The sequence below is a fragment of the Vitis riparia genome, chromosome 15, assembly GCF_004353265.1.
Source record: "Vitis riparia cultivar Riparia Gloire de Montpellier isolate 1030 chromosome 15, EGFV_Vit.rip_1.0, whole genome shotgun sequence".
Taxonomy (NCBI): Eukaryota; Viridiplantae; Streptophyta; class Magnoliopsida; order Vitales; family Vitaceae; genus Vitis; species Vitis riparia.
Genome location: NC_048445.1, coordinates 1,490,945 through 1,515,151, shown reverse-complemented (window position 1 = coordinate 1,515,151; position 24,207 = coordinate 1,490,945). Strand labels below are relative to the sequence as shown.

General features: G+C 37.7%; 1 protein-coding gene across 8 annotated transcripts; it reads left to right on the top strand.

The window, feature by feature from the left end:
- Positions 1-732: 732 nt before the first annotated feature.
- On the top strand, positions 733-24,184 carry LOC117932133 (mediator of RNA polymerase II transcription subunit 12). 8 transcript variants are annotated; one of them, XM_034853200.1, is made up of 13 exons: positions 733-929; positions 2,453-2,633; positions 3,446-3,505; positions 3,761-3,866; positions 4,601-4,669; positions 4,796-4,849; positions 5,072-5,182; positions 15,367-15,516; positions 15,610-15,954; positions 16,102-18,521; positions 19,505-22,111; positions 22,511-22,841; positions 23,063-24,184. In XM_034853200.1, exons 2-13 carry the CDS (start codon positions 2,506-2,508, stop codon positions 23,501-23,503), a joined length of 6,822 nt encoding a protein of 2,273 aa, XP_034709091.1. In that variant the 5' UTR covers positions 733-929; positions 2,453-2,505; the 3' UTR covers positions 23,504-24,184. The 8 variants fall into 8 exon arrangements, with proteins under 8 accessions (XP_034709091.1, XP_034709090.1, XP_034709089.1 ...); XM_034853199.1 differs by having other exon boundaries at positions 2,439-2,633; XM_034853198.1 differs by having other exon boundaries at positions 2,420-2,633.
- The last annotated feature ends 23 nt before the right edge of the window (positions 24,185-24,207 follow it).

Sequence of the window (24,207 nt, the reverse complement as noted above, 5' to 3'; positions counted from 1 at the left end):
GTTTTTTGTGTCATAATTTTAAAGTTGAGATTAAAAGTAACACTACCATTGCAAATATACTATAGTTAAGTATTCATATAATGTATGAACACAAAGTTAAAACTAATCATTTGGTTAAAAGAAGATTAACACTTGAATGTTTTATGAAATATATATTTAGAGGATTTTAAAATACGAAATATTTCACTAATCGTAATATTAAAACAATCAATTGTTATTTACAAAAATCATAATCCCATAAAAAATGATTACCATTAAGAGTTCATTTGACATATTTTAAAAAAGGTTATAATATTTCTAATATTTAAAAAAAAAAAATAAAGTGCTAAAAATGTTACAAATAGTTTATAGAATCAATACCAAATGTACTCTAAATGTTCCACTAATCATAATATTAAGACAATCGATCATTGTTAACAAAAACCCTAATAGCATAATAACAATATACATTTGGTGCATCCATTGGACAAAACACCCACCCAATCCTAAGCAAAACATTGAGTTCAACCCAAGAAAATGGTGCACAACTTAAGGTTGAACAATAAGTATAAGATAATTAGGGTTTAATTAATCTATGTGGTGCATGAGGTAAAATTCCAAATATGACCCTATAAAAAATTCTGTAACAAGGGTAAGTTGAAAATACAAGGAAATATAGGATGTCTAAAATGGGAAAAGAGGAATAAAAATATACTTATATTTATATCAGTAGATCTCTTTCTTTTTTTTTTTCCTCTCTCCCCCCTTTATTCTAGCACCAGAAGCAAAGCAACACAGAGGCATCATCGTCATCATCAGCAAAAACCATAGAGTCAAAGCCCCAAAAGCCTCAGACCCATTTCTCTCTCTTGAAAAAACCCATCTTTCTCTATCTAGGGTTTGTGTACGTGTATGGGTTTTGCTTCAATCTCAAATCTATTATCAATCAGGTATGAACATTTCTCCGCTAATCTGAGATTGTTTCCTGTTTTGTCACGAGGTTCATGCCTTTATTTCAAAATTGCCATAAAAACCCTAGTTTCAGTTCGTGCTCCAGGAGACTTTGGGTTTGGAATCGGAAAATCAGCGCCCCTTCAAAACCCTAGTTTCGATTCGTGCTTTAATTTACGGTGCTTTTCTTGTTAGATTCGGGCGATTTGATGCGCGGGTGTGGGTTTTTAGTGGTGTGGAATCTGGGTTTGATTCAGTGGAATTTGGAATTCGGTTCGATTCAGCTTATGTGTTGGGTTGATCTTCGGTTTTGGGTTTGGGGTTTTTTTTCTGGTTGTTTGGGTTCTTTCTTCTCGGGTGTTGAAGTGATTTGAGCTGGTTGGGTGGGTAAAAAGTTGGAAAATTGAGTATTTGTCAATGGGTTTTGATTTTAAGGCTAATAGATCATATCGATTTGTTGCATAAATGCCACTGGATTGAGTTGCTAGTTATAAGCTCATTTTGTATGTTTGAAAAGTCAAATTCAGTAACTGCAGAAGGTCGGAATGTTTTTCTTTTGGGTTTGAAATTTTTTCTTCAATGTTTATATATTCAAAGTTTTAAATTTTGGCAACCCTGTTAGGATTTCAAAATACGCTTCTAAAATCTTAAATATTTTCTTTGATCAGAATTTAGAATCTTAAATATTAGCGACCCCAAAATGATGGGATAGGTTTCTTTTGAGTGCATTAAACTTTAGTATCTATATTTTAAATTTTAACTGTTTGCAACTCCAGACTATTGAGTTGTCCTTTATTTTTTCTGGTACAGAATTTTGATTAAGCAAGTATGGGATCTCAAAATTATCGGTAATGCTCACATAAAGAATTCAAGTAGACCATTAAAGAATTCCAAATTACTGGGTCATACTCTGTTAAGTGTGTGTATATGCAAAGAACGTTTAATTGTAAATATATTAGTGTTCAAAGTTTTATCAAATCACAGCTGTATTAATGCTTAAAATTTGAACATTAGAAATTCCAAACTATCGGATTATGCATCGTATTGGGGTTCAAAAAATTCCACAATGCAATGAAATAATAAGCTAGCAACAAAAAGCGGTTTATTTTAAATCATCCTATTGGGATATTCTGTTTATCTTGGCTTGATACTCTGCTGTTTCTCTATGTTTAGTTCTTCTCTTATACCTTTAGTTCCCTTTCTGACAGGTTGCAGTATGCATAATAGATAACATATTTAAGGTTCCTGGGATTTGTATCTCATTTGAATGAGCTAAGAACACGGTGCTGAAGGCAAATAAAGTAACCCACTCATTCTATATAGTAGTTGGGAGACCATATTTGACTTACAGATCCTATGCCTGATGCCATCCCATTGAATCCTGTTGTATTGTATCTGGCTAATGAGTTTGATTTATTAGGTTTGGTTGACTTTACAATTTACATTGTGGTGAGTCGGCTTCAGTTATTGATGGTTAGATATATCCTAGTTAGCAATCTTTTATGCAGTTTAGCTTCTATAGCTTCCTGTAGTGGTTTGATGCTGGAGGCAGTATGCCGGTGATAGTTGGGAGAAATGCAAAGGTATCATGCACCCAACTGCAATAGTGCAGTCAATAGCAATGCAATTGGTGGGCCATCAGCTAGGGATAGTGCTCGAGCTGATTCGTCTTCATTGTCAGCTAACTTCTCCCTGAATTCAAGGTGAATATGTTTCTTAAGGGCTTTTATGGAAGGCTTATTGTCTCTCCATCTTCTCTCAACCCAAAAACATGCTTGTACAGAAATAGCTATTAAGCATATCGTTTCAAAATTTAATTTGGTTCATGATTGTATCAATGTACCATGGCGTGCACTTCTAATCATAACAAAAATTAATTGTTTTACTTGTACTTGCTGATGGCTGAGTCCAAGTGTTCATTGCTTGTCCATATTTTTGGTGATTTTATTTTATGATGTATTTTCATGCAACTGCATGCTGACCATGCTAAGAAATTAGGGTTGTTTATATTTTGCATACCAACAAATAAGGTACCTATTTAGAGAAATATGCTAATTTGTGTTACTTTGCATTTTCATAATTTGGAACTAAGATGGCAATGGTGGATATTTCTTTACATTTCCATTCTTTGTAAGGCATGTTATCATGGTTTATTAACTTCATAAATGAAGGAAGCAGTTTGAATCATAGGCTAGCTCTCCAGCTCTCTTGATTTTGGAAGTTTTTTGAGATGTGAGTATGGAACCTTATGGTCCTTTTCCAGCTGCAGTGCATTAACTGCATGCCTGTTGTTGGACACTTAGGCAAAAAGATGTTCTCACATGCACAATGCCTTGTCATTCTTGATCATTGTGTGTATTTTTTCTTATTTCAAGATTCAAATGTCACTTATCCACATCAGAAAAAGAAAAACAAAAGTTTGAAATGTTGCTCAAGTTAGATTGTTATTCCTTCTTATCTTTTAGAGCTTATTTATCTGAATGTACTTTAAATTTAGCAAATTTTGATCATGTAGGCGACAATCTCAGCTAACACCATACAAGTTGAAGTGTGATAAAGAATCTCTGAATTCCAGGTAAGTTTTGCAATAAAGTAATTGTGTTCCTTTCATGCAAAAATGATTGTATTTAGAAATGCAATGGATTGGAGTTGGATTTCATATTTCTCACATTTTGTCTTCATGCTATTTTTACATTTCAGTACATTGTTGGATGAGAAAGTGTGGAATCTTCTAGTTGTCCTGCTTTGATGCTTATTTTGAAGCATTTTATGTTGCTACTTGCTATTCTTATTCAACATCATGGCTCATCTATTTTTTTTTCCCTCTCAGACTTGGGCCACCTGATTTTCACCCCCAAACTTCAACTTGCCCAGAGGAGACTCTCACCCAGGAATATGTTCAGCATGGATACAGGGAGACTGTTGTGGGACTCGAGGTAAACTTTTGGAATCAACCATTTCTGTTCTATTTTTTAGGTAGTGACCCATATACAAGTCAACATCACATTGCATTTTTGCTGACAAGTTGGTTAACATCTTTTGTCTCATTCATTTTCCAGTTTTTTTCATCACTTTATCCGATAATCCTGCTTTTATTTTGTAAACATGTCTTTGCTTGAGGCTACTGCTCAATTGGTTGACATTGGGCATTGTAACCATGATTTGATGTCCTAAGGTATTCATTCATGTATGCTTCAGAGTTCCTTCTAAAATAGTGAAGAAACTTTGTCATCAGCCCATTTTCTCCATTCTTTGGCCAGCAGATGTTGTAGTATGATCATTTCAGATGTTATGTGTTGTAGAACTCTTGTGAGAAGCAATGTTTGAGTGGCTGGTTGTTTCAGACTCTTTTGCATCTCATATCTGTTGTAAAACATAAAAACTTAGTGTAGTTTTAACTTCTAGGTCATTGAACCCTAAATTTGACAAATCTACTGCCATGATGTCATGATTTCCTTGTGTTAACCTGAGTATTTCAAGTGTTCAAAATCGATAGAGTGAGATTTGTACCTGCAAACTTGTCCTTTAACATTGTTGAAGATTTAGCATTCACACACATTTCAATAATCACATGCCTATATTTAGTAGGAACATTTGACATTTATTCCCACCTTCTGTGGCCTCTGCCACTTGTGATTTTCTTACTGGTTTTACTGGCTGAGTATGTCAGGATGCCAGAGAGATCTCACTCACTCAGATTCAAGCTTTCAGTAAGCCTACAGTTCTAAAATGCAAAGAGGTGATTTTCTTCATTGCTGAATCTCTGATTGCTATTCTTGTTTGGCAGTGTGCTACAAATTCTACTCTATTCACCAAATCTGATTGTCTTCCATGAAAGATATGTAATGTCTTTACTTTTTTCCAGGCAATCAGAAAGCGGCTTAGGGCCATCAATGAATCTCGGGCTCAAAAGCGCAAGGTGATGCATTTATCCTTTTGAAATTAGTGATGAGTACTTGTGGAAATAATTTTTTAATTCAACAAATAACATATTTAAAACTTGTACTGCTCATCTTTCCCTGTATAATGTTATGTTGAATTCATGTATATTTAATAGTGCGTTATTATTTTCCCTTTTGTATGATATTTAAGTTTTGACATCTCATTGTGGATTTTGAAGCTAGAGATTTTTTTTCTATAGCAGGCAGGTCAAGTTTATGGAGTGCCTCTTTCAGGCTCACTCTTGACTAAGCCTTGTGTTTTTCCTGAGCAAAGGCCTTGTGGTGAAGACTTCCGAAAGAAATGGATTGAGGTTTGTCTTTCACTTTTCAGTAAGAACTTCATGGATGCATCAGAATGAATTTATATCTTTAGATAAATTGTAATTCATTAATGAAAACAAGAATATAGAAGTGGTACATTGGCAATCGCCTGAAGAGGCATGTCGGTAGAACTGCCAAATTATTGGTGATCTAATTGTTGCTAGGCATCAACCTTGATGCATTGGTGTTGCATTGGATGCTCTGCCAATGTAGGCCAATGGTGGATAATGCTACCATTTAGTTTCATAAGTTTCCTAAAGTGGCTCTCAAGTTATTCCAAAAAATCTTTGAACGATCCTTCTTGGGTAATTGAATGTTTTTGGGGTTTTACTATTCCTTTACTATTCCAAGGATGGGAACAATATGAACAACAAATTTCTATTTGCCTGAAGCTCTGGAAAAAATAATAAACTTGGTTACCATGTTCCAAAAGTCCTCTAGTGGAACATGGTAACCAAGTTTTACTATTCCTTTACTATTCCAAGGATGGGAACAATATGAACAACAAATTTCTATTTGCCTGAAGCTCTGGAAAAAATAATAAACTTGGTTACCATGTTCCAAAAGTCCTCTAGTGGAACATGGTAACCAAGTTTATTATTTTTTCCAGAGCTTCAGGCAAATAGAAATTTGTTGTTCATATTGTTCCCATCCTTGGAATAGTAAAGGAATAGTAAAACCCCAAAGTCCTAGCAAATAGGCTAAAGAAAGTGTTGGATAGGGTGGTCTCAGTTGACCAAAATGCCTTTGTGAGAGGGAGACAGATTTTAGATGCTTTTCTAGTAGCTAATGAGGTGATTGATTATTGGTATAAAAGAAAAGAGAAAGGGTTGATATGCAAGTTGGACATCGAAAAAGCCTATGATAGCATCAATTGGAAATTTCTTATGAAGGTTCTTCGGAAGATGGGTTTTGGGTCTCGTTGGATGGACTGGATGTGGTGGTGTATTTCTACTGCCAAATTCTCTATATTAATCAACGGGGTTCCAGCTGGGTTCTTTTCAAATTCAAAGGGGCTGCGGCAAGGAGACCCCCTCTCTCCATACCTTTTTGTCTTGGGTATGGAAGTGCTTAGCACCATTGTTAGACGGGCTGGTGAGGGGGGCTTTATTTCAGGCTGTAGGATGCGGGGGAGAGGGGGGGAAGAGCTGACTGTTTCTCACCTCCTCTTTGCTGACGACCAAGGAAGAAAATATCGCGATATTTTGGCGATATATCGCCGAAATATCGTGTATCGAAGGGTTTCGACACGATATTTCTTGGAGAAATATCGGTCCGGCGATATTTCGGGATTTATCGCGATAAATCGTTGATTTCTCGAGATATATCGGTGATTTGGCGATAAATCGGCGATTTTCTCCGATATATCGCGCGGTCAACGCGGGTCAGACGCGCTACAGTGCCGGTCAACGCGCTACAGTGTCGCTACAGTACCTCTCCAAGTCTCCATTTGCTTGCTGCTGAGGGGATTTGAACCCCAAACCAAAAGGTTTGGGGTTCATCCACTTACCACCTGGGCTAAGTCCCCTTTTGATATATAATATGCAACAACTATATATATACTTAAATTCATTATATAAAGAAAATATAAGAATATTTTAAAGAGCAAATTAATTATAATTATTTTATAATTAAATGCAAAGTCTTTTAATTAATTACCAAAAATATAAAAATTATATAATTTTCTTCATAATGTTTTTAATATCATTAATAATTAATTAAATATTAAAAATTTATATATATATCATTATTCATTTTATATTGTTTAATACAATTGAATTAAATGGATCATATTTTAATATTAATATATATTTTAAAATTAGACATATTATAATCAAATATCATAATATTAGGTGTAATTTAATAATAAATGTACACTTATAAAATTCATATTTTTATCGATGCATACGATATTATTATCAAATATGATAAATCATGTTATACATATATCAAAATTTTCAATAAAATAACTTTAAAATGTCTATTATACTTCTAATTATATTATTATGAGGTTTTTCTTGCATTTCCATGAGTTTTTAACAATTTTAAGCCTACCAATAATATCCACCGATATATCTTTGATATATCCAAAAATATCTCCGATATATCCGTAAAATCGAATTACCGATATATTCGTGATTACCGATATTTTCATCCTTGCTGACGACACACTCATTTTCTGCAAAGCTAGAAGAGAGCAACTGACCAATCTAAGTTGGATTTTGGCGTGGTTTGAGGTTGCCTCCGGCCTTAGAATTAACCTGGCTAAGAGTGCCCTAATTCCGGTGGGGGAAGTGGATGAGTTGGAGGAGTTGGCGGCTGAGCCAGGTTGCAGATTGGGGGCTTTACCCACTGCGTACTTGGGGCTGCCCCTTGGAGCCCATCATAAAACCTCATCTTCCTGGGATGGGGTGGAAGAAAGAATGAGAAGAAGACTAGCCCAGTGGAAAAGGCAATATATTTCGAAGGGGGGAAGAATTACTCTCATTAAGAGCACTTTGGCCAGCATACCCATCTACCTCCTTTCCCTTATTCACATTCCTAAGCCTGTGGCAAGAAGGATTGAAAAAATTCAAAGAGATTTCTTGTGGGGGGGAGGAAGCTTGGAGGGGAAAGTTCACTTGATTAACTGGAAGGTGGTATGTAGCCCTAAGGAGGAGGGGGGATTAGGCATCCGAAAGATAGATTTGTTGAACAAATCATTGTTGGGCAAATGGGTTTGGAGATATGCCTATGAGAAGGATAATCTTTGGAAAACGGCGATAGGGGTGAAATATGGTCAAGAGGGATGTGGGTGGAGGACTAAGGAAGTTTGTGGGCCTTATGGGGTGGGGTTATAGAAGGAGATCATGAAGGAGGCGGATTGGTGTTGGGAGAGCATGGATTTTAAGGTTGGGAAGGGGAATAGAGTCTTGTTTTGGACGGATAAGTGGCGTGGTAATGAGGCACTTTCTCAAACTTTTCCTCAGTTATTTACCTTGGCGGGTCATAAGAATGCCAAAGTTTGTGAAGTGTGGGATTCTAGTTTGGGTCAAGGAGGTTGGAATCTCAGTTTGGCTAGAGATTTCAACGATTGGGAGATGGATCAGATAGGAGAAATGCTGTATCTTCTGAAGGACTTCAGGATTTCTCCTGAAGAGGACTCAGTGAGATGGAAGCGGGAAGGCAACGGTGTTTTTGGGGCCAAGGGGGCCTATAAAAGGTTGAGTGGCTCCTCAGCCGGTGTTTTTCCAAATAGACGCATTTGGTTGGATAAGGTTCCAACAAAGGTGTCTTTTTTTGCTTGGGAGGCATCGTGGGGGAAGATCCTCACCTTGGATAAGCTTCAAAGAAGGGGATGGCAGCTCCCTTATCGGTGCTATTTATGCGGCTGCGAAGAGGAAAATGCGAATCATATTCTCTTACATTGTATAGTGGTTAAATCTATTTGGGAGATTACCCTTGCCATTTTCGGAGTTCAATGGGTATTCCCAGAGTCAGTTATATAGGTGTTACTTAGTTGGAGGGGTTCTTTTGTGGGGAAAAAAAGAAAAAAGATATGGAATTCCATTTCGTTGTGCATTTTTTGGACGGTTTGGAAGGAAAGGAATAGGATAGCTTTCAGGGGAGGGTCTTTAGATATTCAGAAATTTAAGAATTTTTTTGTATGTAACTTGTGGAGTTGGGCTGGGGTGTACATTGGTGAGGAAACCTACTCTCTGTTAGGCTTTTTGGAGTGGCTTGGGACCACTTGAGGGTGGGTGAGGCTTTTCCCCTTTTTTTGTTTTTCCAGCCTTGTTTGGGGCTGTTCAGTATACCCCCTGTATACATGCGGCTTCTTAGCCTTTTCTAATATATTTGATTGTTCATCTATCAAAAAAAAAAAAAAAATGTTCCACTAGAGGCCTAAAATGTCTAAAAAGGTGCTGTCATAACACGGATATGATGATTCTTTGTCACCTTTTATACCTTCTCCTCAGTTTGGTTATATTAATATTGAGAGTTTCAATAAGGCGTACTAATTTTTCAAGGGTTGGTTCATATTACTTTTGAGACTTCCCAATGACATATGTCACTACTGCATTTTCCGTGTTCTTCTGTTTAGTACAAGTTAGAACAACATGCCATAACATATTATGAATCTAGAATTTCTATTGAGATTTGGGTTTTCCTCTTTTTATATTTACTCAGTTTTTATCTTTTTATCTTTCTTATAAAAGTTTTAGTTGCATATTGATTGAACTCCAAATTCACATTAATGGATACAGATCCTCCTCTCCTCTAGGTATCAGGTGTGAGATTTAATTTAGTGGTTGAGAGAAAATTTTAGCTTATGACTAGAATGCATTAACCCACAATGAATTTGTTGTCTTAAGGGAGAGATTAGCTTTGTGGTTATGGTTCTCCAGAGAGGTTGTGCATGATCATGTGCATTGAATGTCTTGTTGTGTTTGTTCGCATGCATTGGAATTTGGGTAAAGATTGAGAAACTGGATTGGAACTTGGATGTCTACTTCTGGGCTTTCCATTTGTTGTAGAGGCGTTCAGGAAGTTGAGGGCCATAGAAGATGTGGGAGAGATGCTCCAGGTTTCCATGTGTCAGTATGTAATTTCACAAATATTTTATGCTGATGTTGCTATTGGCTTCGGTGGTGTGGAGGTGTACTGTTTGGAATATTTTAGGCTTGCATTGCTTTTGTTTTAACGATTTTTCAGGGTTGAGCTGTTGCCATTTTACATGGATAAGAAGGAGCTAATTACAGTAAGTAGGGTAAATGATGTGGTGGGATTTTAGGCTTACTGTGGCATTGGTTTGTGGAGCTCGAGTTCCATTCCAACTGCTTATCTTGGTTCATAGTTGAACTCTTCCTTGAAACCAAAACTATTTTGGGCTCCAAAACTATTTTGGGCTTCAGTTAAATGTTTTGAGAGGAGGTTGGCAATTTTAAAAGAAGAATTTGTAGGCAGGTGGGAGTTCACTCTTTATCTCAAGTGATGTCTCCGCATCTGGTATGTATTCTTTTTTTCTTTTGATGGATAAGGAAGAGAATATATTAAAAAGAGGTGCCAAAAGAGCAACTCAAGGTATACAGTACCTATACACCCGCTGCCAAAATGGCTCTAATAGGATAAAGAGCAACAAAAAAGAAGGGGCAAAAACAACCTCAACAAGTGCCCAACCAATAAAAGAAACTAACTAAAGTTAAGAGGATAATCAACTACAAACAACTTGTATGTATTCTATGTTGATATGGTCCATTTTAATATCAGTGGAGAAGTGGTCCAGAAATGTTTGAAGGACTTCTCTTGGGGAGGACTGTAGGATGAAAAAAAGTGTCAGTTGCTGGAATGGGGTAAGGTGTGTAGGACATGGTCAAGTATCATTAAGCGGAACAGAGCAAGTGTGTTCTCCAGTTAGTGTAGGGTATTTTGAATCATGATATTGGCCTTCTACAACAAGACTATTTAAGAAAAGGGCTGCAGAGGCTTGCTTGTGAAAAAGAGTTGTGGAGGCAAGTAGTGGTGGGGAAGTATGAAGAGGGGTAGGGAAGGTGTTTTGCAAGGTGATAGATTTGCGTTGGTTGCCTTGGAGGGGATTAGGAAGGGGTGGTGGGAAACCTACAATCTAATTTTTTTTTGTGGTGGGGCCAGAGGATGGAATTGCTTCTTAATTTGACTTAGCCCTTTGGGAGTGGTTTTGAGAGGGTTGGAAGTGCTTCTTAATGCTTGGGACTGTTTTCCTTATAAAAATTGTGTGTTCAACAAAATCTAAAAAATCTAAAAAATCAATAGAAGTGATTTTTTTATTGGTATTTGGTAATTGCTTCTTCCGAAAGTCACTTTTTTATTGTTATAACCAAAACACTATAAGATACTTCTTTATGATTTATAACCAAATAGTCAGTGATTTTCTGTAAAAGTGTTTTTGATAGAAGTGTTACTAACAAAAGAGGTGCAGATTGTATAGACTAAACATGTTCTTACAAAAATCACTTCCAAGTGGGATCTTACTTGGACATCTCCTTTTACCCCCGTTCTGGAATCTATCTTATGTGGGACAACATGTGAGTAAAATGACAAGTCTATTTTAGCATCTTGAGAAAGGGAATCTTAGGGCCTGTTTGTTTAGTGTTTTCAAGAACTGTTTTCTGTTCTTGAAAACAAAAAACACCAAAAACTCGTTTGATTGAGAGAGCCATTTTTGTTTTTGTTGTTCCCCGTGTTCTCAAAATGGCACTGTTTAGAGAACAACAAAATGTTGTTTTCCCCGTTTTTTTACTGTTTATAGAACAAATTAAACAACAAAAAAATCATTTGTTCTCCGTGTTTTTTTTTCCTTCCCGTTCTCATCTCATCTCCAGCACAGTCCGTCGCCTCTTCTTGATTTTTCCCGTTTCTCATTTTTGATTCAGGGTTCGTGAAATTTAAATCCAATAGCACAATAGCAAGGAGACCCCTAAAACGGATCCAGAAAACACAGTGAGCAAAAGAAAAGCAATTTTTTTTTTCTTGGGGGTTTTGCATGGATTTTCTCGGAAATCAAACGAGGATGAATTTTCCCGGAAATTGAATGGGGCATGGATTTTCTTGGGAATCAAACGGAGGTTGAAAAAAAAAAATAATAACATGATTAGATTAGTACCTGCGAGGATTGAGAGTGGCAGAGAGAAGGGGATTTTCCCGGCTGAAGGGCAACTTCAGAAAAGGGCTTCTTGATTAGATTAGTACCAGCGAGGATTGAGAGTGGCAGAGTGAGAGAAGGGGATTTTCCCGGCTGGAGGGCAACTTCAGAAAAGGGCTTCTTGATGCCCGAGTGAGAGAAAGAGATAAAAAAAATTAAGAACAAATTTATCTCAACTTAATAAAATATGCTATAATTTTTAATAAAATTAAAAATTAAATAAAAAATATATTAATAAAAATAATTTTATTATGTTTGATTTATTTTAAAAAAATATAAAAAAATATTTTTATTTTAAAATTAATAAAATAAATAATTTTTTAATTTAAATGAACTATATATCTAAAAATTATTTATAAATTTATGATATAAAATTACTTGAAGAAAATATTTTATTAATTGAAAAAGAAAAAAAAAACATCTTTCAAACGTGTTTTTTGTTTTATTTGTTCTAAATTTTTTTTTATTAACTCATCCAAACATGTTTTTTTGTTTTTGAGAACAAAAACTGTTTTTTAAAATTCAGTTTCCAAACACAATTTTTTTTGGAAAAACACCAAAAACTGTTCTTAAAAACCGTTCTCAAAAACTGTTTTCCAGAACAGTTTTCAAAAACAGCAACCAAACAGGCCCTTAGCTTTTTTTGAGAAGTGTTTTTGAAAACAGTTTTGAAAAATAGTTTGAGAATTGTTCTTTAATGTTTTGTAGAACAAAAGTTCGTTTGGAAACTTGAAACATTATTATTATTTTTCTATGTTTTAAAATAATTTAAAAAAAATGTTTTTAAGAAGTGAAAACAAATAAATGTTTTCTACTTTCTGGTTGCCAAACATGTTTTCCAGTTTTTTTATTCTTAAAAACGAAAACTGTTTTTGAAAATAGCTTCTAAACATACCCTTATGTTTTGTGAAGTATTATTTTTTTTTAGATATATGGAATACTTGGTAATCTAGTTGAAGAGTGACATCCACTGGTATGTTGTTTAATTTATCGCTAGAAGTTTCAATTCTTTTAGCAACACTTTCTGAACATTTTTAGAGTTTTCTCATGTTTTTCTCCGATTATGTTTTTACACCGTTGTGTAATAGCTCCTTTATTAGGTTTGGTTCCTTTATTGGGTTTGTTTGATGCATTTTGCTACTAGAGAACATTTTTTCTTTATTATTTTTGTTTCCTTTTGTTGCTTTTGGTGTATTTTCTATGCTTTGCTTGTATATAGGTTACCCCTCTTTGGCACCTTTATTGATTTTTTTTTTCTATTTAAAAAGAAGATATAAATGAAGTCTTACAGAAAAAGAAGAGACCATTGACCAAATTCTACTTAACTGCATTAAGGTTAGGGTGTTGTGGCAACTACTTTTTGCTCTCTTTGGAGTGTCTTGGGTCTTACCTTTGTCGGTTAGAGAGATTCTTCTTGGTTGACATGACTTTTTTGTGGGTAAGAAGTGCAAAAAGGTTTGGAAGGTAGCCCATTTATGGTTTTTTTGGATAGTTTGGAAGGAAAGGAACATACTTGCCTTTGATAACAAGGAGCAACTTTTGGTACAAAGGCTGAAAAACTCCTTTGTTTTGTACTTTTTAGTCTTGGATTAAGTCGTGTATGGATGAAGGGCCTCTTCCTTTAGTCAAATTTTTTGATTTGTTGGGCTCTAGATGAGGGTGGGTAGTGTTTTTTGTAACCCCCTTTTTTTTGTAGGTTCTACTATTAGGCGACAACTGTATGCTTCCTGTATGCTTCAGGACGCCTTTTGGGCGCCCCTTCTTCTTATTCAACATTATCTTGATCTTACCTATTAAAAAAGAAGTCTTATAGAAAAATGGTCCGAGGCACTAACCTGGAACATTGAGAAAAAGACTAGCTTAATAAGCAATGTCCAGTCAACCAATCTTAGGAAAGTATGCAAATGGCAGTTCGAGTGTTGGATTAGGCAAAAAATGAAAATCAGCAAAAAACTGAGGTCCAACTTAAAGGACATTTAGGAGGAAACCTTTGAAATGAGCTACATACCAATGCAAAAACACCATATTAGTAACATGGCTACCTACAACTTTGCAAGCCACTTCTCATACATAAACATGACAAACATCATTAGCAATGCAGCTATCAACTTCAGTTCTCCACTCTCCTGCTAATTTCATTTGGAAATCAAAAGCCTTGTCAAAAGTCAAGGCATCTACTTGATTTGTGGCCAACAAGAAGGTTAAAGCCATTGACCTACTTCAATCGAGAAGACCTTTTAAAACCCTTAGTCCAGATTGTTGCATTCTATGTATGGGCAGTGGAGAATCGATAAATCATCTTTTTTATGCTGTCCAATGACTTTGGAGTTATTATACAAGCTATTTAGATTGCCCAACTTGGTTTGGGTTCATCCTAGAAGTGTCTGTGACATGTTGAACATTTCTTTTATGACGTTGGGGAGCACGAATAGGGGCAAAGTATGGCACATTGCATGTCTTACATATATTTGGATAGTTTGTGGGGTAAAAAAATTCAAAGATCTTTGAGGACAAGTGGAGGACATCCAAAACTTTATGGGACCTAGTCTATTTCTATTCATCTTTTTGGGCATCTACTATCATAGCTTTTAAGGGCATTCCTCACAACTTTATTTGACTTGATTGGATTTTTATATGTAGTTCGAAAGGGTCAAAATATTAATGTCGAGACATTTTGATGTTATCTGGTTTATTTTTCTTTTCCTTTGTTTTGATCAGGTTTTGTATTTAGGGAAGGATTTCTCATCCTTCTCTTGTTTACTCTATTAATGAACATGCTTTTGTTTCTGATAAAAAAAGGGACGACTTTGGAAGCCTCTGTGTCATGTTCCTATTTTTCAATATCATTGCAATGGTGGTATTTCATGATAATACTATTTTATATGGATTATGAAAGATGGAAAACCTCCTTTTATCGTTGGATTCACTTTTTAGTTGGTCTTTTTTCTTTGCCAATTTGATTCCTGTGGGGTACGTAATCTCCTCCCTCATTTTACACATGCATGGAGTTATTTTTGAATGCGAATTTATTTCTAAAAAAAGAACAAAAGAAAGAAAGATTTCATTTTTTCCTCCTGATAGTTCTGTTAATATGTTTCCTTCCATTTCTTTGCTCTGTGGATTTCCTCAAGGGGCTATTATCAGGGATCCTTTTTGCAAGGTGGCACACCTTCTCTCAATTGTTGCCTCAGTATTACTCAGGCATTTCTGTTGTGCAAGTTACCCACTGTAACATGACCTGAAGGAGACATGATTTGGATGTTAAACTAAACTATTCACTTGTTTGGTCTCTATCTCTTGGGTTCTGTTTGTGCAAGCTAAAAAAAGTGAGGGAAAACCAAAATACCTGAAACATACCCAATTTGATATCCAGTTTTAACTGAATGATGTGCCAAAACCTGAACTTTATTTTTCTAGTTTGGGCATTACTTCATTGCATTTAAATTAAAAATGTTGTTTGAAATTTGATGATTTGAAGTCCTCAGCTTCCTTTCTCCCCCCCTTTTTTTCCAGGGTTTATCCCAACATCACAAACGATTGCGTTCTTTGGCCGATCATGTTCCTCATGGTTTCAGGAAGAAAAACCTTTTTGAAGTTCTTATCAGGAATAATGTTCCATTACTGAGAGCAACTTGGTTTATTAAAGTAACTTATCTTAACCAGGTAGATTCTCCAAACACTCATGTTGCTTCTTTGGACTGAGCTTAGCTATTGTTAATATTGAAGGTAACAGATTATGGCTGTTTTCTTTTGCAGGTTCGCCCTGCCTCTGCCAGTATTTCTTCTGGCTCACCTGACAAGATTCAGTTGTCTCGCACTGAGCTCTGGACAAAAGATGTTATTGATTACTTGCAGGGCCTCCTGGAGGAATTTTTCTCAAGAAATAATTCTCATTCCACTCAACACAGCAGGGATAAATCACAACAAATCCTTTATGCTGGGTCAATACAGCACAAGAGTGACCCTGTATCAGGTCTTGATAGTGAGGAGCCTTCCCTACATTTTAAGTGGTGGTATGTGGTGCGGATCTTGCAATGGCACCATGCTGAAGGCCTGATTCTTCCTTCGCTCATCATTGATTGGGCTCTTCGTCAACTACAGGTATTGATTACTGCATGTCATGTTTATGACCCACGTTGAGTAAGATGTATATTATGTGCTCCAAGTAGGAACAACAATGAATATTGGTTATTTTATCACGTTGAGATAGCAGACCTTGTTCTAACTTTAATATCTATGCTCTTTCAGGACAAAGAATTGCTTGAGATCTTGCAGCTGCTATTGCCTATCATATATGGTGTTATAGAAACTGTTGTTCTATCTCAGACGTATGTACGCACTCTTGTGGGAGTAGCTGTTCGTTTTATCAGGGAACCTTCTCCAGGTGGTTCTGATCTGGTTGATAATTCGAGGAGGGCATACACTTCCTCTGCTCTGGTTGAGATGCTTCGATTTTTGATACTGGCTGTGCCTGATACATTTGTCGCTTTGGATTGCTTTCCTTTGCCCCCCTGTGTCGTATCTCATGTTGCAAATGATGGGAGTTTCTTAACGAAGGTATCTGAGGATACAATAAAGATAAAAAATCGTCCTGCAGAGGTTCCTACTGTGCTTAGAGATAAAGTTCTTGATGGTCAGTACCCATCCTTGTCTTTTGATCACATTGTTTCATCCATTCAAAAACGTGCTGATAATCTTGCTAAAGCTGCAAGTCCAGGGTATCCATGTCATAGTGAGGCAAAAGCTGTCCAGGCCTTGGATAAGGCTCTTGTAGATGGAGATGTGAGAGGCGCATATAAATTTCTCTTTGATGATCATTGTGATGGTGCTGTTAATGAAGGCTGGATTGCAGAAGTCAGCCCATGCCTAAGATCTTCATTGAAGTGGATTGGAACTGTGAGCTCATCACTTGTTTGCTCTGTATTTTTCCTCTGTGAGTGGGCAACATGTGATTTCAGGGATTTTAGGACTGCTCCACCCCATGATACGAAGTTCACTGGGAGGAAAGATTTCTCTCAAGTTTATATTGCAATTCGGCTTTTGAAGCTAAAGTTGAGAGATATACAAAATCCAGGCTGTTGCAAGAATAACAGCACAGCTGGAATCAATACCCTTGCAAAAGGTTCCAGTCAGCCAAATAATAATTCTGGCAGAATTTCGGTGGTAAATGCATATGAAAACAAAAATAACTTGAAAAATATGGATAGGGCAAGCATAGATTCATTGGATATTTTCCAAAGCCCTGGTCCTTTACATGATATTATAGTTTGTTGGATTGATCAACATGAAGCACATAAAGGAGAAGGTTTTAAACGCCTTCAACTGCTCATTATGGAACTTGCACGGTCTGGCATTTTTTACCCTCAGGCGTATGTAAGGCAGCTTATAGTTAGTGGAATTATGGATAGGAATGGACCTATTGTTGATCTGGACAGGCGGAAGAGACACTATCGAATCTTGAAGCAGCTGCCTGGGTCTTATATGCGTGATGCTCTGGAGGGAGCACAAGTTACTGAAGTGGGATTACTTTCTGACGCCATTCTTATTTACTCAAATGAACGTCGCCTTGTGCTTCAGGGGCTTCTTTGGGATCAATATAAAAGTAAGAACATTGCAAGTATTTCATCTCGTAGACCAAAGCACCTGCCAGTCTCTGCTAGAGATGGTGCTTCCCCTGCTTCTGTTGATCAATGGAGGACTCTTCAGTCTGCATCTAGTATGTTATCTGGTAAAACTGCCAAAAGCAATGCTGACATTGAAGAATTGAAGGCTGCTATTTCGGGATTGTTGCAGCTTCCAAATTCTTCTACAACATCTGCAGATACTGGACTTGATGAATCTCAAGGGAGTGTTAAGAAGTCTGTTGGGTCAAATTGTAACAAAATGGATCTAGTAGAAGGAACACCTGGATGTGAAGAATGTAGAAGGGCAAAGAGACAAAAATTAAGTGAAGATCGGAGTTCATATCAAGGACATTCACCAAATCCATCAGATGACGAGGATACATGGTGGGTGAGGAAGGGGCCTAAATCCTCAGAGTCCTTCAAAATTGATCCACCTCTTAAAGCAGCCAAGCAGACCTCAAGGGGCAGACAAAAGATTGTCCGGAAAACTCAGAGCCTTGCTCAATTAGCAGCTGCTAGGATTGAGGGTAGCCAGGGAGCATCTACAAGCCACATATGTGATAACAGGATAAGCTGCCCTCACCACAGAACTGGTATGGAAGGAGAAGCTCCTAAGTCAATAGATGAGGTGAAAGCAACTCATTGCAGTGATATTGTTTCAATTGGAAAAGCTTTAAAGCAGTTGCGTTTTATGGAGAAACGGACCATCACAATGTGGTTGGCAACTGTAGTTAGGCAGTTTGTTGAAGAGAATGAAAAGACTGTTGCCAAGGGTGGCCAATTTAGTCGGCCTTTCTCTGTTGATGACAGGAGCTCTCTGCGATGGAAATTTGGTGAAGAAGAATTGTCTTCTACACTCTATTTGATGGATGTTTGTAATGATTTAGTTTCAGCAGCCAAATTTCTTCTTTGGTTGTTGCCCAAGGTTCTTAGTAACCCCAGTTCTACAATTCATGGAGGGAGGAACATTATGATGCTGCCTAGGAATGTGGAAAGCCATGCATGTGAAGTTGGGGAGGCATATCTGCTGTCTTCTATCCGAAGGTGCACTCATTTTATACCTGTTTTTTTTAATTTTTTATTGGTCCCAATTAATAAATTAGAATACATATTTTGATCATTTCTATTTTTATTCTCTGTTAGTTGGCTTCATCTTCTGCTTGCTCTTCTACTTTTGACTCATATCTGCTGCCTTTTTACTCATGAGGGTTTTTTTTGTCCTTCTCTTTGCTTTTAATTCAGTTGTAGCAACTCACAAGACATTTATATTTATATAATCTTTTCTATTTATAATCAATAGCAATTCATAGGATATTTTATTTATGATCTTTTTGCTCATTAGAGGGCTTTTTTCCTCCCACCTCTTTTCTTTTAGTTTAGCTGTTGCCACTGATAGACATTTTTATTTATTATCTTTCACTATCCTTCATGGGTTTTTTGTCCTCAGTCTGCAATGTTGATAAGCAACAATTTTGCCCCAATGTTTCTGGTATCCTCTGTCTGATATATTTGTATACCTCCGTATCTAAATAGCCTTTCTTCCCTCATAAGATGAAGATCTAGTACTTGTATTCCTCATGATTTTGCCCACCGCCCGAGTTTACAACTTGAGGAGAAGGCAATATTTAGAGGTAAAATTGTTTGAGAAGCATTTAGATATTTAATTTCTGCCAGGTAAACAAATGAAATCAGTTCTTGCAAGTTCCTAACTGTTTTGAGAAACTAGCGCCAGGAATTTCAAGCTTTGAAAATCCCTATTCTTTCTTTTCTTTTGTCTGCCCTTAAAACTATCTTCCACCAAATTCTTTTGTTTACTTTTCTTTACTTTAGTTTATCATGCCGTTTTACACTAAAGTCATGCATTATTCAGAGTAGACAGTTTTAGTTATCTTTATATTTTTTATGATGAAATATGTTGATTGTGTGCGTATTCTTCTCTTTATCATCTTAGTCCATAGATTGGCCTGCTTCTTGCAGAATAATTTTTAATTCTGTTCTTTCTGTATGCTTAACATTGTCTATGGCAGGTATGAGAATATACTTGTTGCAACAGATCTCATTCCTGAAACCTTATCTGCAACAGTGCTCCGTGCTGCTGCAGTTATGGCCTCAAATGGAAGGGTTTCAGGTTCATTAGCGTTGGTTTATGCTCGATACCTGTTGAAGAAATATGGTAATGTGTGTAGCGTCATTGAATGGGAGAGGCATTTCAAGTTAACAGGTGATAAGAGACTTATTTCTGAACTTGAATCTGGCCGGTCGCTGGAAGGGGAGTTTGGGTTTCCACTTGGAGTTCCAGCCGGCGTTGAGGATCTTGATGAATTTTTCCATCAAAAAATAAGTCACACTCGGGTATCCAGAGTGGGTTTGAGCATGAAAGATATAGTGCAAAGAAATGTTGATGATGCTCTTCACTATCTCTTTGGCAAAGAGAGAAAACTTTTTGCACCTGCTACACCCAAAGCTCCTGCCATCGAAAAATGGGATGATGGATATCAAATTGCTCAACAAATAGTTATTCAACTAATGGAGTGCATTAGGCAAACTGGTGGTGCTGCTCAAGAAGGGGACCCCTCTTTGGTGTCTTCTGCTGTTTCTGCAATTGTCTGTAATGTGGGGCCATCCATGGCAAAATTACCTGATTTCTCAGCGGGTAATAATTATTTGAATTTTCCTTCCACAACAAGTTCATTGAATTTTGCTCGGCGCATTTTACGCATTCATATTACTTGCCTATGCTTACTTAAGGAAGCTCTTGGAGAGAGACAAAGCCGTGTATTTGAGATAGCACTTGCAGCAGAAGCTTCGTCTGCTCTTGCTACAGCTTTTGCTCCTGTAAAGGCTCCTCGTAGTCAGTTTCAGTTGTCTCCTGAAGCTCATGATTCCAATGCATCCATGTCAAATGAAATTCTGAATAACTCTGCCAAACTCGGGAGAGCTACCAAAATTTTAGCTGCTGTGTCAGCACTTGTTATTGGGGCAGTTATTCATGGAGTCATTAGCTTGGAGAGGATGGTAACTGTCTTCAGGTTAAAGGAGGGCTTGGATGTTATTCAATTTATACGGAATACACGATCCAATTCGAATGGGAATCCCAGGTCACTTGGGGCTTTTAAGGTGGATAATTCAGTTGAAGTTTGTGTGCATTGGTTTAGGCTGCTGATTGGGAACTGCAAAACTGTTTGTGATGGATTAGTTGTGGATCTCATGGGTGAACCATCTATAGTAGCTCTATCAAGGATGCAACGAACACTCCCTCTTAATTTAGTCTTTCCGCCTGCATATTCAATATTTTCATTTGTTGTATGGAGGCCATTTATTCTTAATGCTAACATCACAAACCGTGAGGACATCCACCAATTGTATCAATCTTTAACATTGGCCATAAGCGATGCCATAAAGCATCTGCCTTTTCGGGATGTGTGTATGAGAGACACTCACGGTTTCTATGATCTTGTAGCTGCAGATGCCAGTGATTCTGAGTTTGCTGCCATGTTAGAGTTGAATGGTCCAGATCTGCATTTGAGAGCTATGGCCTTTGTTCCTCTACGTGCAAGGCTTTTCCTGAATGCCATCATTGATTGCAAAATGCCAAACACTTCATTGACACAGGATGATGTAAGTTGGGTTTCTGGACATGCTGAGTCGAAAGTTCCATATGCAGAAAATGAGACCAAGCTTCTGGATAAGCTAGTGCATATTTTGGATACCCTGCAACCTGCAAAATTTCATTGGCAATGGGTTGAGCTCAGGCTTCTGCTAAATGAACAAGCCCTTGTTGAAAAAGTCGACAACCATGATGTGACCTTAGCAGAGGCTATTCACTCTATGTCACCCAACCCTGAAAAAGCTGTGGCTTCTGAGAATGAGAACAACTTCATTCTGATCATTCTGACAAGGTTACTTGTACGGCCTTATGCCGCAGCCCTTTTCTCAGAGGTGGTGCACTTGTTTGGGAGGTCCCTGGAAGATTCAACGTTGTTGCAAGCTAAATGGTTTTTGGTAGGTCAAGATGTTCTATTTGGAAGGAAATCTATTAGACAACGGCTTATTAATATTGCTGAGAGTAAAGGTCTCTCCACTAAGGTCCAGTTTTGGAAGCCATGGGGCTGGTCTTATTCTAGTTTGGATCCAGTTGCCACCAAGGGAGATAAGAAGAAATTCGAAGTCACTTCCCTTGAAGAAGGGGAGGTTGTAGAAGAAGGTACAGACTCCAAAAGATATGGAAAAGGGTCTACCCAAATGTCTGATTTTGAAGGTTTCAATGTCAGCCAGCAGCATGCAACTGAGAGAGCTCTTGTTGAATTGGTTCTTCCTTGCATAGATCAAAGCTCTGATGATTCACGCAATGCCTTTGCAAGTGATTTGATCAAGCAGATGCATACTATTGAACAACAAATAAATACAGTTACTCGTGGGACAACTAAGCAGGCAGGAACTGTTCTTTCTGGAGTTGAAGGTCCTGCAAACAAAGGCAATAACAGGAAAGGTATGAGAGGTGGTAGTCCTGGTTTAGCTAGGCGACCAACTGGAGTAGCTGATTCTGCACCACCCTCCCCTGCAGCATTGCGAGCTTCCATGGCACTGCGGTTGCAGTTCCTCCTGAGATTGCTTCCTATCATTTGTGCAGAAGGGTAATTATATGCTAACCCGTTAAAGCTTCTCTCAGTGCATTTCATTGAACATTGTGTGTGTTTTATCGGAAGCACTTTATGTCTTGTGGCTTGTTTCGTTTTACTGGAAATTGTTCCCATGGATGTTGGTCACAGATAACTCATTCTTGGTGTATAAGATTGCTTTGGCCTTTTTAATCCACTAATAACCTCTACTCGTATGTTACAAACCTATGCAAATCTGCTGATTTTTCTTTTAGGTTACCTACAAGTTATTGGCTAACAAATGGATTTTTTTTTTTTTGAAGTAATTGGTTTATGCATGTGTGGTTGTGTTTGGCCATTTCTTCAAATTGTGAAGTACCTTCAGCGTAAAATTACAAAGGACAAGCATTTAAACAATTTATTGTACTTGGTCAGGGAGCAATCACGGAACATGAGGCAAAGTCTTGCCTCAGTAATACTTCGTCTCCTTGGAAGTCGAGTTGTGCATGAGGATGCAGACCTCTCCCTTTATTCCACGCAGAGTCCTCCCTCAAAGAGGGAGGCAGAGTCACTGATGGAGGCTTCTACTGCTGCTTCTCTTGATTTATCTGGTGAAAGTCTCTTTGATCGGCTGTTGTTGGTTCTCCATGGTTTGTTGAGCAGTTGTCGGCCGAGTTGGCTGAAGTCAAAGTCTGCCTCAAAGTCAACCACTGAATCTATCAAGGAATTTTCTGGATTTGATCGTGAGGCAGCAGAGAATTTACAGGTTCGATTCTTTGTTGAGATTATTTCATTGTTAATGAGCATACCCTTAAATTCTCTCGATGCAACCATAGGGAATTGCCCGATTTCCTGTATAGTTTTGTTTTTCTCCCTTCCTTTTCGTACACTTTGTGTGCACGAACTTTTTAGTTCAACCTTCAAATCTTGAGGCAAAAAAAGGAAGAATGCTGAATGGTCTCTCTACATATCTTATTTATCGTGCAGAATGACTTGGATTGCATGCAATTGCCTGACACGATCCGCTGGCGTATCCAAGCTGCAATGCCAATTCTTGTCCCTTCTGGCCGGTGTTCCATCTCTTGCCAGCCACCATCTGTCTCCTCTGCGGCTGTTGCTTCACTTCAACCGAGCCTCTCATTTCCTGCATTCCACCCTGGAAATACAAACCAGTCTCAAAGGAATTCCAGTTCTTTGGTGCGACCTGGGAAACTAAAGAATATGCCGTTGCAGCAGGACCATGATATAGAAATTGATCCATGGACGCTATTGGAAGACGGGGCAGGGGCCGGACCATCTTCAGGTAACACTGCTGTGATTGGCAGTGGTGACCACGCTAATCTTAGGGCATCTAGCTGGCTTAGAGGGACTGTGAGAGTGCGGCGAACGGACCTCACATACATTGGTGCCGTGGATGATGACAGCTGATCTTATGGTTAACTTCCATTCTTGATTTGGTCCACAATGAGCAAATCCGTCATCAGGTGGTTATAATCTTGTGCTTGCCCTTCTTGCCCTACGACCGTGAAGGGAGCTGTGAGGGACATTCTCTCTCGGCGAAGGAGGGGGCTCTATAGGAGGAGAGAAATGTGAAGATGTTCTCCAGCAGTCCGCTTCCGACCTGGCCTGGCCTGCTCGACTACTGACCGCCCTTTTGATCACCTCCCACTTTCTGGGCTCTGCGCTTCCAGGTACGGTTCGGAGGCTTGTTGTATATAGAGGGATAATTGTTTCATTTTACCAATTGAGATTAGTAAAATATCTCAAGAATGATCTGTAGCTCTCTTATGCTCATCAATCTTGTCATCTCTTCCTCTGTAGTTTTTTTTTTTTTTTGATATTGCGCAGGATCATTTTATAATTTTTATTACATGTAGACTTGAAGATGAGGCCTTCTACTTAATCTCCCAACACTCACAATGCAAGAGCCTCCCTCTGCCATACTAGCGTATGGGTTGGGGCAAGTTAGGGTCTCTTTAGCAGTGCTTTTAGAAAGCACTTCTAGTATAAGAAACGCTTTTGAGAAAGTACTTTGCCTGGAAACATTTGTAGAGAAAACGGTTTCACTAAAAGCAATTTGAATGAAGATACTGTGGACACACTCTTAATTACTAGTTTTCTTGACGGAGACT